General features: G+C 46.2%; 1 protein-coding gene across 16 annotated transcripts in view; it reads right to left on the minus strand.

Moving 5' to 3' along the window:
* The window catches only part of LOC119466304 (dystonin), a 228,329-nt gene that overhangs the window by 35,527 nt on the left and 178,297 nt on the right, over positions 1 to 14,505 (minus strand). For all 16 annotated transcript variants that reach the window (XR_007464073.1, XM_049657593.1, XM_049657591.1 and 13 more), the window contains 11 exons: positions 13,397 to 13,628; positions 12,613 to 12,779; positions 10,963 to 11,132; positions 7,862 to 8,021; positions 7,325 to 7,475; positions 5,364 to 5,749; positions 4,828 to 4,941; positions 4,652 to 4,765; positions 2,800 to 3,012; positions 1,179 to 1,340; positions 73 to 375 (listed from right to left, as the gene is read on the minus strand). Coding sequence is in view for 15 of the 16 variants with exons in the window: in XM_049657593.1 (XP_049513550.1) it covers positions 73 to 375; positions 1,179 to 1,340; positions 2,800 to 3,012; positions 4,652 to 4,765; positions 4,828 to 4,941; positions 5,364 to 5,749; positions 7,325 to 7,475; positions 7,862 to 8,021; positions 10,963 to 11,132; positions 12,613 to 12,779; positions 13,397 to 13,628 (2,172 nt within the window). In the remaining variant the exon portion in view is untranslated. The remainder of the gene's footprint in view (positions 1 to 72; positions 376 to 1,178; positions 1,341 to 2,799; positions 3,013 to 4,651; positions 4,766 to 4,827; positions 4,942 to 5,363; positions 5,750 to 7,324; positions 7,476 to 7,861; positions 8,022 to 10,962; positions 11,133 to 12,612; positions 12,780 to 13,396; positions 13,629 to 14,505) is intronic.

A 14,505-nucleotide genomic window follows, 5' to 3' on the forward strand; every position in this document is an offset into this window, starting at 1 on the left:
TCACTATTCTCTATTCAATGGCATCCAGCTTTCTAGCAGAAGACAAGATCTGTGCACAAAAGAGTTTCTCACCTGGCTCAGATCATGCAACTGTGCCTGAACATGGGCCTTGTCGGCTGACGACAGGTGCCGCATGACCTCGGTGCCCATGGCCTGCAGCGAGTTCATGCTGCCCTGCCGGTCGAGCAGTAGCTTGTTGAGGAACTTCTGCTCCTGCAGCTGTGCCTTGAGCACCTTGTAGTCAGCCGACGGAGCCCGCTGATTGGCCACCAGCTCCTCCGTGTCTTCCAGCCAGCGTGCCACGCCGGCCAGGGCCTCCTGGAACTTGCCCGACTGCAGCAGCGCTGCCTCAAGCAGACGCTCACGCTCTCCAACCTGTTGCAACAATGTCGCAACTATGACCGCACTTGTCGGAAAGCTCTAGAAACATGTACTGCAAGATTCTGCGTGTATGCAGAGTATTGTCAAGAATTCTGGCACAGCAAATTTGCTCCTGGTCTCACATGATCAAAAGCAAAGTGCTTTTTGTCGTAATATGTACACACAACTCTTTTTATAATTGACAGCTCGAAAATTGCCCTTCATCTTCTATCCTGGTTCATATTATGCATACTGTAGGATTTTACACTATTTCACTTATGCCTTCATTCGATTAACAGTCAATCATCACCTTAACACCTCCTGTAAGGGTTATGTGGGGTTTCATGGCACATTAGCACCTTTGGCTGTGATGCCTCAAATGCAAGGGAAAAAAAAAAAAAAAAACAGAAAGCCCCTAAATTAATTATTACCAGTGCCAGGCGAAAGGTAGTTTCAAAAGCCAACATCACCTAGAAACATGAAACCAGCTGTGTTAGAAGCAACAACATTACCTTCTACAATCAAAGAAAGATGAAATGGAATCAATATCATAAAAAATTGCGACAACGCTTTGCCTATGCACCTATCCCGTGATGTGTTGGCATGATGGTTTGCAACAAAAAATCCCATGTTCACAGATCATGTCTGGCGCTGTGGATCTCCCTTAGAAGGAAGATGTGTCAAAATCACTAAGAGTAAAAGTACCAAGTATTTGGAGAACTTTTCTCTTCACAAGATAAAAAGAAGGAAATAAGATGTCAATCAGCAGCAAACGCATTAGGAAATATACTTTGCCAAATGTTTTTACATAAGCCTACCTTCTCCTTCAACTGGTTCCACTCGTCGTTGAGTTTGTCAATGTCTCGTTCCAGAAGAGTCGTGTTGACACCTGGCGATGCTGACTGTATGAGCGCGTTGCCAGCCCGATTCACATTGTCAACTTCACGACCCAGTGGCTCCACGTGAGACTTGCGGAATTGCTGCAAGAGCAAGAAACGAGAATACGTAGCAGCCTAGGCAAGATATATCAATGAAGCCTCAATGCACTACTATAATGTTTTGATTTGTTAGCTTTTTGTACTGGTATAGCTGGCCAAATCTTTAGCTAGCTCATGTAAGTGCAGTTTTTTTTCTGCTTCACAGCGCCTTACGATTGAACGAACTTGCGAAACAGTCGAGGTTAACTGATGCTCACAAAGCTCATGAAGATTGTATAGTCATTTGTAAGGTTGTTCCTATTGTAAGGTGCTGGCGCACAGCAAGTCGGTGCTCGTGCGAGTCAGCTAAAGATTTGGCCGGCTGTACATACAGTTTCCTTAATGCTGAATGTGACATCACAAGATACTGGTAGCCCATCTGTTGTAGATCTCGTGGCCTTAATGAATGGGAACTGTTTCTCTGCATATTCTCCACTTCTCTTTAAAACCACAGTGCGGAGACTTAGGGTAGTTACTGCATCTGTAACCAATAAAAAATTCACGCAAGCCAGGTGAATGACAAAGTGCCTTATTGAATGATGCAGATCAGAAAACGCAACCTTGCTGTGAAATTATTGGAGTGAATACTAATCAGAAGTCGGCACTAAACCTTCTTTCAGTATTGGCAGGATAAAAACGAAGGTCCCCCAAGGAAGTCAAAATTAATCCGGAGTTCCCCACTACAGCGCGCGTCATAATCATACATGTATCATGGTTTTGACACGTAAAACCCCAGAATTTAATTGTATTACAATAGCAATGATATGGACACTCCAGGGGAATTTCCGCCGTCGCCGTGATGCTCAGTCCAAGTGCGATAAGATTGCGGCCCCCGCACCGTATGCTGTAAGTGCGAGGGAAATCTTGCAAGGGTGAGCCGAGAAGGATGGCAGCTTGATGCGGCGCCGTCTTCTCACACGAGAAAGTGGGGGAGCAGGGAGATGTGCGTGCGTTAAGAAGCGGGGGGAGGGGCAGGCTAGTGCACATCTCTTCTACTCCAGCTACGGCGGCTGAGCGTGGGCACATGCCTCCTATCTTGGAGGCGATCTGCGCTGGGTTCGAAGGCTAGCAGATCTGAGATAGCTGATGGCTTTGTGTGCACTGTGTTCTCGTGTGCCTAGTTCCCCTTGCAGCGGGAGGCGGCACGAAGGGGAATTCGCTTGCCGCTGGCGCCACTATTCATCACGCTAGCATACTGACAGCGAGTGTCCGCAGTCATCGAGTGAGATGTGTTCGTGTTTGTTTGCCTGGGCATGCGCGACAACCTGCTTGTTAATGTAGTTAGTAAGCGGATCTTTGGAGCAATTTATGCAGCTGATAAAACGACTAACATTACTTTGTGTAGCTGTCTAATAATTCACTATTGGAATCAATGCTTCGCCTGTCGGGCGAAACTACGACATTCTTTACATCACTACCCAGCTGCAATCTGGCATAGAGACTAGAGGCAGGGGGAGCTCACCTTGAACTGCTCCTGCTGACTGCGCAAGCTCTCCACATCAGCTGCCACAGGCCGGAACGTGTGCTCCTCACCCAAAGCACCCCCAACACGCCTCTGGGTCGTGTGCAGGTCCTCGTAGAACTTCTCGAGTTTGGCCAGCATGGCCTCCAGTGAGCTGTGGCGGCTACGCGCCCGCTCTTCCAGCCTGTTGAGCTGCCTGCGCAGTGTCTCCACCTGAAAAGACAAACACCTTGGTCATCCAACCAGCTGGAAGGCTAGCAGCACATTAACACCAGACACTCCTTCTCAACAACCTCTACAGATATACTCGAGCCCGGATATATCAAACTCACATACAACAAATTATTGTGTATAACTAACAGCAGTAAAATCCCCTTGAAAATTTTTGTATAAAGTTTTTATTGGATATATCAAATTACCTATACTATATCGCACTTTTTTGTGATCCCCTTCAAATTCGATATATCCAGGTTCGACTGTGACAATTTCGACCACTAAAGATACTAGCATTTGCAGGACACCACTAATATAACCTAGTTGATCCATTAGTCACTAACAGCCCCAAAACCATGTGTCAAGCCATGTCAAGCAAAGCAACTATATTGTGAAGGCTGTATTTGCACGTTGTTGTGCGTGTCGTACACGCAGAGAATTTGCTCCTTTACTTATAGCGATATGGTCTTGGGCAAGTGCACTGTCTGCTATTACGAATTTTTGTTGGTCAGAATTAACGAGCAGCTTCAAATGGCGTCAACTCCACCCTCAATCAATGAGCTGACAAATGCAATGATGGAGTGAGGGAAGTGCTCGTCAATGACAGTGGTAAAGAAACCTGCTAACATTTGCCTAGTGGAGAGAAGTCAACCTTTTTTCAACCTGCCAGCTTTCTTCTTTTTTTTTTTTTCTTCTCCTTTTATGTGCCAGAACTAAGATCTGATTATGAAGCACTCTGTAGTAGGGGACTCTGGATTCATTTTGACTAATGCACCTAATGCACGGTACACATGCATTTTTGCATTTCGCCCCCATCAAAATGTGGCCGCCGTGGCCAGAATTTGATCCCGCGTCCTCGTGTTAAGCAGTGCAACGCATAGCCACTAGGCAACCATGGCAGGTTGCCAGGAAATGAAGCATCGACAGTATTTTCATCTATTTTTAACAACAGCAATACAATGGTTGAGCTACAGACTGACCAGGTCACATTATACTGAATGTGCATGCAGAAACGTGTTGACATGCTTTTCTGGCCACTTGTAGAAGAAAGACACTTCTTTTTTTGTGAAATTTTTTTCTTCCTTCAAGTCCTCACAATTCGGATGTCTAGGTGGTCTTCGCTCAGTTTGAATTATCGATCGGCGACTGTATTGGGCATCTATGCACATAAACCACTTAATTAAAATAAACAAGATCTATACAAATTGACAGTTATAATTGAAATTTAAGAGAACTGACTGGTGGGCTAGTTGGTACTGCATAACTTGAGGTAAAGCGCAAAAGGGCACGCAGGACGACAAAGGAGATGACAGAGGAAGCGATTTGTCTTCGTCTCCTCTGTCGTCCTGCGTGCTCTTTTGGGCTTTACCTCAAGTTATAATTGCCTATGGACAAACAAAAGACCATGTCATCGAACACCTACACAAATATAAGAAGGCATGCCCCTAGGAATCGCTATCATGCTGCGCCAACTATGCTTTCTTGTCCTATTGATTACGAGTGCTGAATCGCAACCTTGCAATTTGACACCTTGTTTGCGCGATATACATAGTATTCTGGCTATCGTGTCTCAATCGTGTAACCCCATAAAAAGAATGTCGCAGGGTTTCTGCGGTGACCAAAAGCATCGTCCTCTCACCTGAGCACGGGCACCCTTGGCGTCCTGAGTGTATCCCTGAGAAATCAGCTCCTGGCACTCCTGCTCCGCCTTGTCAACCTCGTGGGTAGCAGACGAGAGGCGCCCTTGGAAACTCTAGAAAAATGCAAGCCCCGTCAGCAACTGCAGTCACAAGGGGGTCATGCCAACAAGCTCACCTTCACTTGATCGATCTGGCTTCGGACTGTCTTGACGTCCCGCCCAATGGGGCCCATGCTTTCCAACTCTTCTTCCAGGTTACTCAAGTCTTGCTGGGCTGTCTTTACCTTTGCCTATAGGGCAAGGTGCAGAAGGGAAACATAATACACCGTAAGCGAAGTGTGAGAGACTGCAATGCTTGGCCTCTGCAACACTGCAAATGGAACTATTTCCCCGAGTCACAGATGCTCTTGGTGAGCCAGAAACACCACCTTTTTCTTACTGTTAAGTTTAATTTAAGCACAAGTTTTCTAAAACTGACTAAAGTTCTATTGAGGTTTCAGATTCATCCTAGTTACCACAACATGTTTACAAGTTCAATGCGCAAAAGACGGCACGGATGGACAGAGACGACATACACGGTAATCAGCTTATCTTCACACTCTCTGCCCATTTCTGTCATTTTCGTGCTCTAAACTTTCAGACCACAATGAGACAGAAGTACAGGCCAGTGCCTCTATTTTTAATGAAGATGGAATGTGTGCCATGTACTCACGTGGTACTGGGCCACCACCGTTCCAGCTGCTTCGAGCTGTCCACAACGGTCCTGCAGGTCGTGTGCCAGCTGCTGGTGGCGACGCACCAGAGCATCGAGCTGACCGCGCACATGCGAGGTGTCGCACTCTGGTGAGGCCGAGGCCAGCCAAGTGTCGGTGAATGCACGCAGTCGGTCGAGGCCACGGCGCAGCTCATCGGTCTCGCGCGCCATGCCTTGCAGCCGGTCAAGAAGGCGCGGGTTGCGTGCTGCCTCACCCAGAGCGTCATGGGATGCAAGCTTGTCCTCGAGTCGCTGCAGGCCATGTCCCAATTCGCCAGCCTTCTCCTGGAACTCGCACAGCTTGCTTGAAACCTCATCCAGCTGACGGCTCCTCTCAGACACACCTGTGCCAGTTGCAATGACAAGAAAGACACATCACACCTTTAACTCCTTTCTCAGAAGGAACTGATACTGTCTTGTAACACACACACACACACAGACAGAACACAAAAGCAATGCCTATGCAATGGAACTGGAAAATGTGCAACATACGACATGGACAAGCAGGAAAGGAGAGGCACCAATCCTGCCCTTCTGTTTGGCACCTGTCCGGTCCATGTTCGTGTCTTATTTTGCACTATTATTAAGCTTGAATCAGGAGCCAACTGGCCCAGAAGCATGTACTGTGGAACCCTGTTGATACGATCTTCGCGGGAACCAGAAAATAAAACGTATCATCCAAAATTGTATCATCCAAAACAAGCCCCAAAACGTAAGAAAACAGGCTTACTTGGTGACAAACTCGCCAGCAAAGCTTCCTGTGGAGTTGATGAATACTGATCCGCATAACACGCGTGTTATGTGGAGCAGCATCATGACACCGCATGAACTGCAGTCAACACACTTTTATTGAGCAACTTTATAACAGCTCGTGAGTTTTTTTTTTTTCAAAGTCCGTAAACAAGTTATTTTGAAAGATAACAAGTTCCTTGACATAGCTATGGAGGTCGCGGCACTACAAGGCCAAGAATTCCGAAACAAAGGAAGATCGTAGAGAGCGTGACAAGAGTGATACGACTGGTGGGCGAGGGCGGGCGGTTCATATTCAGCCGTGTGACCGCATAAAGCTCTCGCCTGAAAAGCAAAAAACACGAAGCGCAAGCGAAAGTTGACACAAGCAGATACTACTACGAGTGCGAAAATAGCGGTCGGGCGGGTCCGCATGACACCAGTTTCCCGCGCTACAGCTAGCCTGGAGAATGCGCCGCGCGCACTCCCTTCCTTCTTAAAAGAGCGAGCGCGCGCCTCCAGACCGGCCATGCCTGCGGGTAATCAGCGAAGGGGGCAGCTCTCATTGATCTGCTTCGCTAGCGGCTCGTTTGCTGCCAGGGCGCACGGCAATTTAAATCGGTCTAGGACCAATCCCTCCCACGGCATGAAAAACCTGCTTCGCGGTAGCTTTTGTGGCGTGCGCTTTGCCGCCGCCGGCGCACGCCGCGCGTTTTTTCTAGTGTCGCCGGCCCTTAACACGTTGTTCGTGGGTCGTTGGAATGCAATTTATTCTAGTACACGTGAATATAAAGCTAAGAGTTTCAGAAATACAACTTTGCAGCCTTATCATCCAATTTCAGGTGAAAACGCAATCGTATCAACCGCATGAAAATACATTACTCCTATGTTGGCTGGGAAACAAAAAAAAAAACGCATCATCCCGAAAAACGTATTAGCAGAATCGTATCAACGGGGTTTCACTGTATTAGGCTATAAAACTACTGCTGCATTGCAATTTTTTTTTCCCCCGATTAAAATGTGTCAACAACCAAGACAGCAAGCTGACTTCAAGCACAGACCAAGTGCAACACTGAGCACAGAAATCATGTCAGTGATTTCAAACAGAACAAGTGCTGATGACACTGCAACAGAGAAAATGGAATGAGAAAAGCATTCACAAGTGCCTCGACTTGTGAGATAATTCTTACCGTGGTTTAGTTTCTCCCACCGCGTGCGGAGTGTGTCCAAGTCCTTCTTGACGCCTTCCTTGTCCACGTCGCAGCCCGCGAGGAATGTTTCACCAAGGTTGCGCACACTGTCATACTCCTGGCTGTGTCTTGACAGATCATTTTTGAAGGTCTGGAAAAGCCAGTAGGTCACTGAAATTACACCGTCTACTCTTCTTCGTCCCCACACACCCCCAGGAAGCTGAGCAAGTGGAAAGCACAATGTCTGAGTTCTGGTAGAATGGAATAATAAATGTGCTCAGCTGCATATCTGAGCACTCAAAAAGAAATGTTCAACTGTGACAGGAACACACGAAAAAAAATACAAGGACTAATCCTTCTATGGCAACACATTAAATGTTAGCATGCAGCCAAGCCCATCAGTCATGCCTGCCTGTGACTCTTCACCCAAAGAAAGAATTATACAAAAAGAAAAAGGCAGAAATAAAATGGCATTTCAGTTCTTGCAGCAGTGCATCACCCCCAAGCAGACAGTGAAGCTCAAGACACTGTTCTTACCTGAAGCTCCTTGGCCTGCCTCTCCACCTCAGCACGCTGGTAGTTGGCCAGGGTCAGAGTAGACAAGCGGCCTTCAGCCGACTGCAGCCAGGGTCCGAACTTGTTGAAGGCAGCGTTGAACTTCTTGCAGTTCTCGAATGCCCGCTGCAGTCGTGTATGCCTGTGAGAAAGAGAGAAGATAATATAGCTATAATATAAAATATGTGATGCATAGCTATAATAATGGAAGCTACTTCAAAGAACCATTATGCTCATTATGTGGGTCCATAGCATCCTTAAATCATATTCTCTGGGACTGCAGAGAAGATCTCCCCCCGCCAGATCTCCTGGCCGCTCCCTCGCCTGAAGCGTGGGAAGCGATACTCATGAACCCGAACCTGGAGGTTCAACTTCGGGCCATCAAAAGAGCTGAGGAGGTGGCTGTAAGGCACCACCTGGTAGCCACCCCTCACTAAGCAAATTAACAAAATAAAGTTGCTTCCTCCTCCTCCTCAAAGAACCAGAAATTGAGTGAGCATATAAAACCTTGCAGCCAGTATCAGTTCAATATCTGCTTGGCTCACCCACAGCTTTTCATGTGATTGCACAGAAAGGCCATGCTTGCTTTAGAATAAGAGGCACACAGCCCTCTGGAGAAAAGCAGGTAGAAGGTATCCGCAAACAGAGACCACTGAGCATTGCACCTTAACCTGCAACCAACCCTTAAACTGCAGTTGACAACCTGCAAGCTACTTTAGAAGTATGCCCCCGCAGAACAATGCACACCAGCATGATCAGTACTGAGCCTCTGCTCATGAATAGAGAAAAAAAAAAAAAAAAAACAATAGCGAATCGAATAGCGAATATCAGAAAATGTTTCACAAAATTTAATTCTCGCAAATTTTGGGCTTGAAAGCATGGTGCTGCACATGCTCGGGAGTCTCCCAACATTGCATAACAAGAATATAGCGAGCTATCAGTAACTTAGGCACTTAGAAATCAAGATATGCCTTACGGTCTACTCTTAATAAAGGCAGCTCTAAATTAGTATGCCAGCACTGATTACACCTTAATTATAGTATACGAAGGTCTGAAAAATACTTTTTTACCAATAGAATTTCTATTCAATAGAACCAAGTGCTTTTTTTCCTTCTAAAGCTATATGAATTAGTGATGTTCACAGAAGGGATCAATTCGGTCGGTCACCCCTAAGAACCTTGAACCGAACGAGGCGAAACCGGCCAATGCGGCACCGAATTGTGGCATTCGGGCACTGTGTGTGCGATCCCACATTGGGCTGACATCGAGGAGTGCTTGCACTGACCAAGTCCGCTACCGTGTCGGCCCATCCCTGGCATGCCCGGCACTGCTATTCCTCTGAAAACAATGCGAAACGCTCGCTTGGGTGGCATCAAGCACCAAAGCAGTAGGGGCTCTGCGGCGCACGCGACATATGTGGCACTGCGTGGGTTTCTAAACTGAACACAGTCGAAGCTCGATATAACGAATTGCACTTGCAGTGAAAAAATTCGTTAATTTGTGGTTTTAAACCACAAATTAACATTTCACAAGTTCCCAGAACATTCCAGAACATATCTTGTCAGTAATCACTTATAAACAAATCTCAAGAAGGCTGGGCCATAATGATGGGCCATAACCGAGTGCCTCAGTGCCAGTGTATACGGTGCAGATCGCGCTGAAAGCAATGCAATGGTGTGACTCATGGCATCAGAGATTAGCGCGCTGGATCATGCGGCACCATAAATCTTAAGACGCCATGGCTGACCGTGCTTAGTGGCCACCTGCCGTCATTAAATGGCACCCTCAAATTAAAAACAAAAGTGCAAAAAGATATGAATATCCATTCTGAGAAAAAAAAAAGAGAAAGAAAAAAATGTCGCAGTTTCGCCCGAAAGGCGAAGCATCAATTGCGATAGCAAATTAGCAGAGAGCTATTCGGAGTAGGGATAGTAGTTTTATCGGCTGCGTAAACTTGGACACATTCGCTTACTAACTGAATTAACAAGCGTGGTGTCAGCACGCACAAGCAAACATGAATAGATCACACTGAATGAGCGCAGACGACTGTCAAAATGCTGGCAGCAAGCACAGCCGCCGCAGCGGGCGAAGGTCCCTGCGGTCTATCGCTTCAACGGAAACTGAGCGGCGAATGCACGGCACATACAAAGGTCAGAGCCGTGTGGAGATAACAGATGGTGCGGGCGAATGCCGGGCAAAGTACGAGCGCAGTTGTTGGCAGAGTAGAAGCTGCGCCCCCCCCTCCCCCTCCTCCCCCGCGCTGCCTTCCTGCTTTCTTGCTTTCGCGTGGGAGATTGAGTGGCAAGTTCCCCTTACGCCCGGTTGCAAGATACGCATTTGGTGCCGGAGCACCGCGTCGCCCCGCTTCCCTCCCTCCCATACCCCCACGGCCTTTCGCGCAGCGGTCGCGTTTGCTTTCCGCCGTGCGTTCGCTCTCCATGATAGTGCACGTCCCCCGCGCGCTTTCACTCGCGCATACGGTGCGCGGCGATGAGTTTATCGCCCTTGGACTTTATACGAAACCTCACGGCGACACCAACGGCAGAAATCCGGTTGAAGTGTCCATCTAATTGCTATCTCAATAAAACAAGAAAAAAGATGTTGCAGTTTCACAAGAAAGGAGGAACATTGATGAAGATAGCAAACAATCAACTACACGAAGTAAGGTTCATAGTTTTATAGTTGTCACATGTGCTCAGGCAAAGTTATCACTCGATGACCAAGAACACTGGCAGTCACAATGCGAGAGAATGCTTCGCATTGTGTCTTGGAAACTTGAGATTATGATACCGCCAACACTAGACGTGCATGAGAGAACGAAATGCGCATCAAGGTATTAACCATCTCGACTTGCCCTTACACTTGCTGAAGATTGCCTCCAAGATACGGCGCGTGGCCCGCATATGGACAGCCATACACAGCTACAGCAAGGGTAGAGGAGAGGAGATGCGCACGCTAAGGGGATAGGGCTGATAGGTGCAATGCATCTGAATGCAACTCCCCATGGATGGACACTGAAATTCAAACTAAACAGGTGCAAACTATCAGTAGTGAAGAAGACTGGTGCTGGCGAGGTGCAGTACCTGTCAGTGGCCTCCTTGCGGAGCTGATCCCATCCGCGGCGCAGGCCGTCGAGGCGCGTGCGCAGCTGTTGGGCCTCCTGCTTGCGGCTTATGCGGGTGACCATGTCGGCCCCCTTACTCAGCACCAGGTGCACCTCGTGTTCCTTGTCCAGCAGGCTCTTGTACGCTGGCTGCATCAATGGGAACACAGAGGAGACACTCTTGCTGCCACTCTTGCACTGCTAGCATCAATTCAGATGACCTTCCCAACTGTCAACTTCGAGAAAAATAAACTCTGTTACTTCCCTTTTTCTTAAGATCTATTTAAAGAAACGCTTAATTAAAGTATCAACTTATATCAAGCCATGTTACCGATCATAACAAACATATCACATATGTGAAGTCCATGTTCTTTCGCATCAATAACAACTCTGACTTCTTTTTGCTGAGCAGTTACAACTAATACAGGATGGAACCACTTTTCATTGTCCACCATCCTCATGGAAGACAACTTCCTTAAGGACTATAGTCACAATCTCCTTATCAAATAATCTATACCATATTTTGTTGTCATTTTAACTTGTGTATTTTCACTATTTTTTGCTTTCACATATATCTTTATATGTGATGTGATATAGGCTGCTGCTGCTGATGATGATATCCATAAAAGTATTTCCAACAGCAATCCCACTCCATCTGTAATGGCATCCTCAACCCCAAGTGTAAAAAAACGAATAAAATGGGTGGCTCGCCACTGTAACCGTACAGGTGGGAGAATGTGCTTTGCAAAGCAAGAAGATGCAGATGATCAAAAATACAGGTGCGTTATTGCAGCGACCACAGTAAATGATGATTGTTGCAGTTTATTGGTGCAAGGGCCAGATGTGGCTAAATAGCGCCAAGGCGATGATAATGGCTTGTCAGTGGTATGAATAGTGAATTATAAGGTGTGAATAAAACAGATGTGGCATGGCTGTAAAGGGGCCTAAAAATAGTCACTGTAAAGTGTGTAAAATCTATAGGTAATAAGATTATGGCAATGACAAATGAAGTGTGCTATGGACACGAGATGCATTGTGAAAGAATGATGGTATACTAAAATATCTCAGAGGCAAAAATTTTCAAAAAGCACTACTGCCTTAACAGAGCCCTTGAAGTGCATCTTACCACAGTAAATGTCACTGCTAATAATTGGAACAAAGTAATCAGGTTGACCTTCATACTACCACAGACTGACATCCATAAGGAAGAGCCAATTTCAGAGCAAGCGTTCACTGTTATGAGAAATATATCTATGGAATCCAATACTGCACCTACATCAGCTATGAAAGTGCTGTTAATATCCTGACCCATAGCAGTGAAGGGATTCAACCAAACATAATCCTTTTTGAAAGCAGGGCTAATCCAGGTTTTTATTCAAATGATGCACAACCACTGCTAATGCAACTGCTCTTGGGCCCACTGGTAAGCAACTCTCATACCCACTTCTCTGGTCACACAGTTCCTTTTGTCAGCCATGATGGTAGTCGCACAGAATTTTAATGCACTCATTACATTTACAACAACCAAGGACCCACAACTACTTGCCCTAGAATGTAAGCAAAGACCGTAATATGTTTTACAGCGCTCACATGGAATGCCAACTAGTGATTACATACAGAAGTGACGCACCTCAAACTCGGTGACTTGCTGGTGCAGAATGTCAGTGTCGGCCGAGATCTTCAGGTCGGGAGCAAGGCTGAGCTGGATGCCACGAAGCCACTCCTGAATGCTGTCACAGTTCGAGAAGAAGCCTCTGTCCTCCTTCAAGGACGATTCCAATTCAGCCTTGCGGTTGTCTGAGATCAAGAAGTCAATGATAAATTACAGCGTGCACTGGGACAAGGACAGGAAACAACGAAGACAAGCACTGTTTGTACTGCAATTCACAGTAAATGGAACACCAACTAGCCCCGTCTCAAACTTTGTTGCAGACTTTCAAGACGTTTGTTTAGTTTCCCATAGATTAAGCTAACTACCGATAAGCTAACTACCGATAAGCTAACTACCGATAAGCTAACTACCGATAAGATGAAACAGTCCTTGAAGGTTCCTTCAACTGTGTTTCAAGAAAGTGCATTTATGGAAGTCACTGCGCCATGTATCTAGATTTATTTGCACTCCCAGCTTACATTAGGATGCTCTCTAGAGGCAGAAACAGACAAAACTGCAATTGACAGCCTCTGGATGCTCATCTCTAATAAAGTCTGGCTTCTGGAGAGAGAGTGAGCTAGCATGTTTATAAGCAGTAACTCTGTATTGGTAGGAGAAATAAGTGCACAGCTAATTGTGAACAGCGAAAGCTGTTATGTGAGTGCCTTGTGTTTTGAAGTGTGCAGCTACCAGCAACTCTGCAAACAAAATTGAGTCAAATGCATGTGTATCTCTGATAATGAGTCATCTGTGACCAACTCACTGATCTTGCGACTGAGGCCATTGTAGAGCTTCTGGGCACTTCCCAAGCGGGCCCTGACCTCAGAGCGTGACGCTGCATCTGACAGAAGCTCACAGAGGTTCTCAGCTCGGGCTTCGGCTTCAGCCAGTGGTGGTCGCTGGGCATCCAGGCGTTCTTCCAGGGCTGCCAGGCGACGAAGCTGGGCTTCGCAATCTCCAGCCTCAGAGAGGCGTTCGAAGTCATCACCAACACCCTGCAGGAAAAATGAAGAATTCTCGGCATGAGAAGTCTTCTTAAAGAGCCCTTTAACTCAAGATGTTGGCATGCAGAGTGTGCAATATTGAATGCATCGAAACTAAGTAATTATTGGTATAAATGTGAGAACAGAAATATAGTCATGTACAGACTTCTGGAGAGTCCATAAGCCATGGTTTGTGTACACAGTCTTAAACAAGCACTATTTACGCTAACGAATGTATCAAAGGCCAAAGTGTAACAATGAGGAAGTGCACTAGCATGCTATTTACTAGAGGTGTGCGAATATTCGATTCGAATCGGTTGGTATTCGAAATTGGAATTCGAAATACACTTTTACTATTCAAAATATTTGAACCCAAAGAAATTGCTGTTGTCGAGTGTTTAAGTGATTTAAATGTATTGTTGTAAAGCATACTTGCGGAGCATTGAAGCATATTAAAAATAAAAAGGGAGCACTGTCATGGGGCCACTGCTGGTGCTTATGGTGACCTGACACTATCATATGAAGTACCAACACTAGCCGCGTTTACATGTATATGGTAGAAGCATATCGTATTAATTTACCATATTGCATTTACACATATGCAACCATTTACATAATGCACATTTTCCTGTCCAGTCAGCTAATGTCATCTGGTGTCATATATAAAAGTCAGCGCCGATAAGTGTGCTTTTGCTGTCGCATTGTGAAGCACACCAAAAATAGGAACATCCTACCAAAAGTACCTGCAAGAGTGTCAGCTACATTCATTAGGTTCTTCATTTGTTCGCGAGAGTAAAATTTACGTGACGTTTATTCTGCAAACACTTACCATATTGTATCAGGACATTAAAATTTCACAGTGTGTCCACACCTGTTGCCATGTCCACCT

Source organism: Dermacentor silvarum, chromosome 10 (assembly GCF_013339745.2).
Source record: "Dermacentor silvarum isolate Dsil-2018 chromosome 10, BIME_Dsil_1.4, whole genome shotgun sequence".
Taxonomy (NCBI): Eukaryota; Metazoa; Arthropoda; class Arachnida; order Ixodida; family Ixodidae; genus Dermacentor; species Dermacentor silvarum.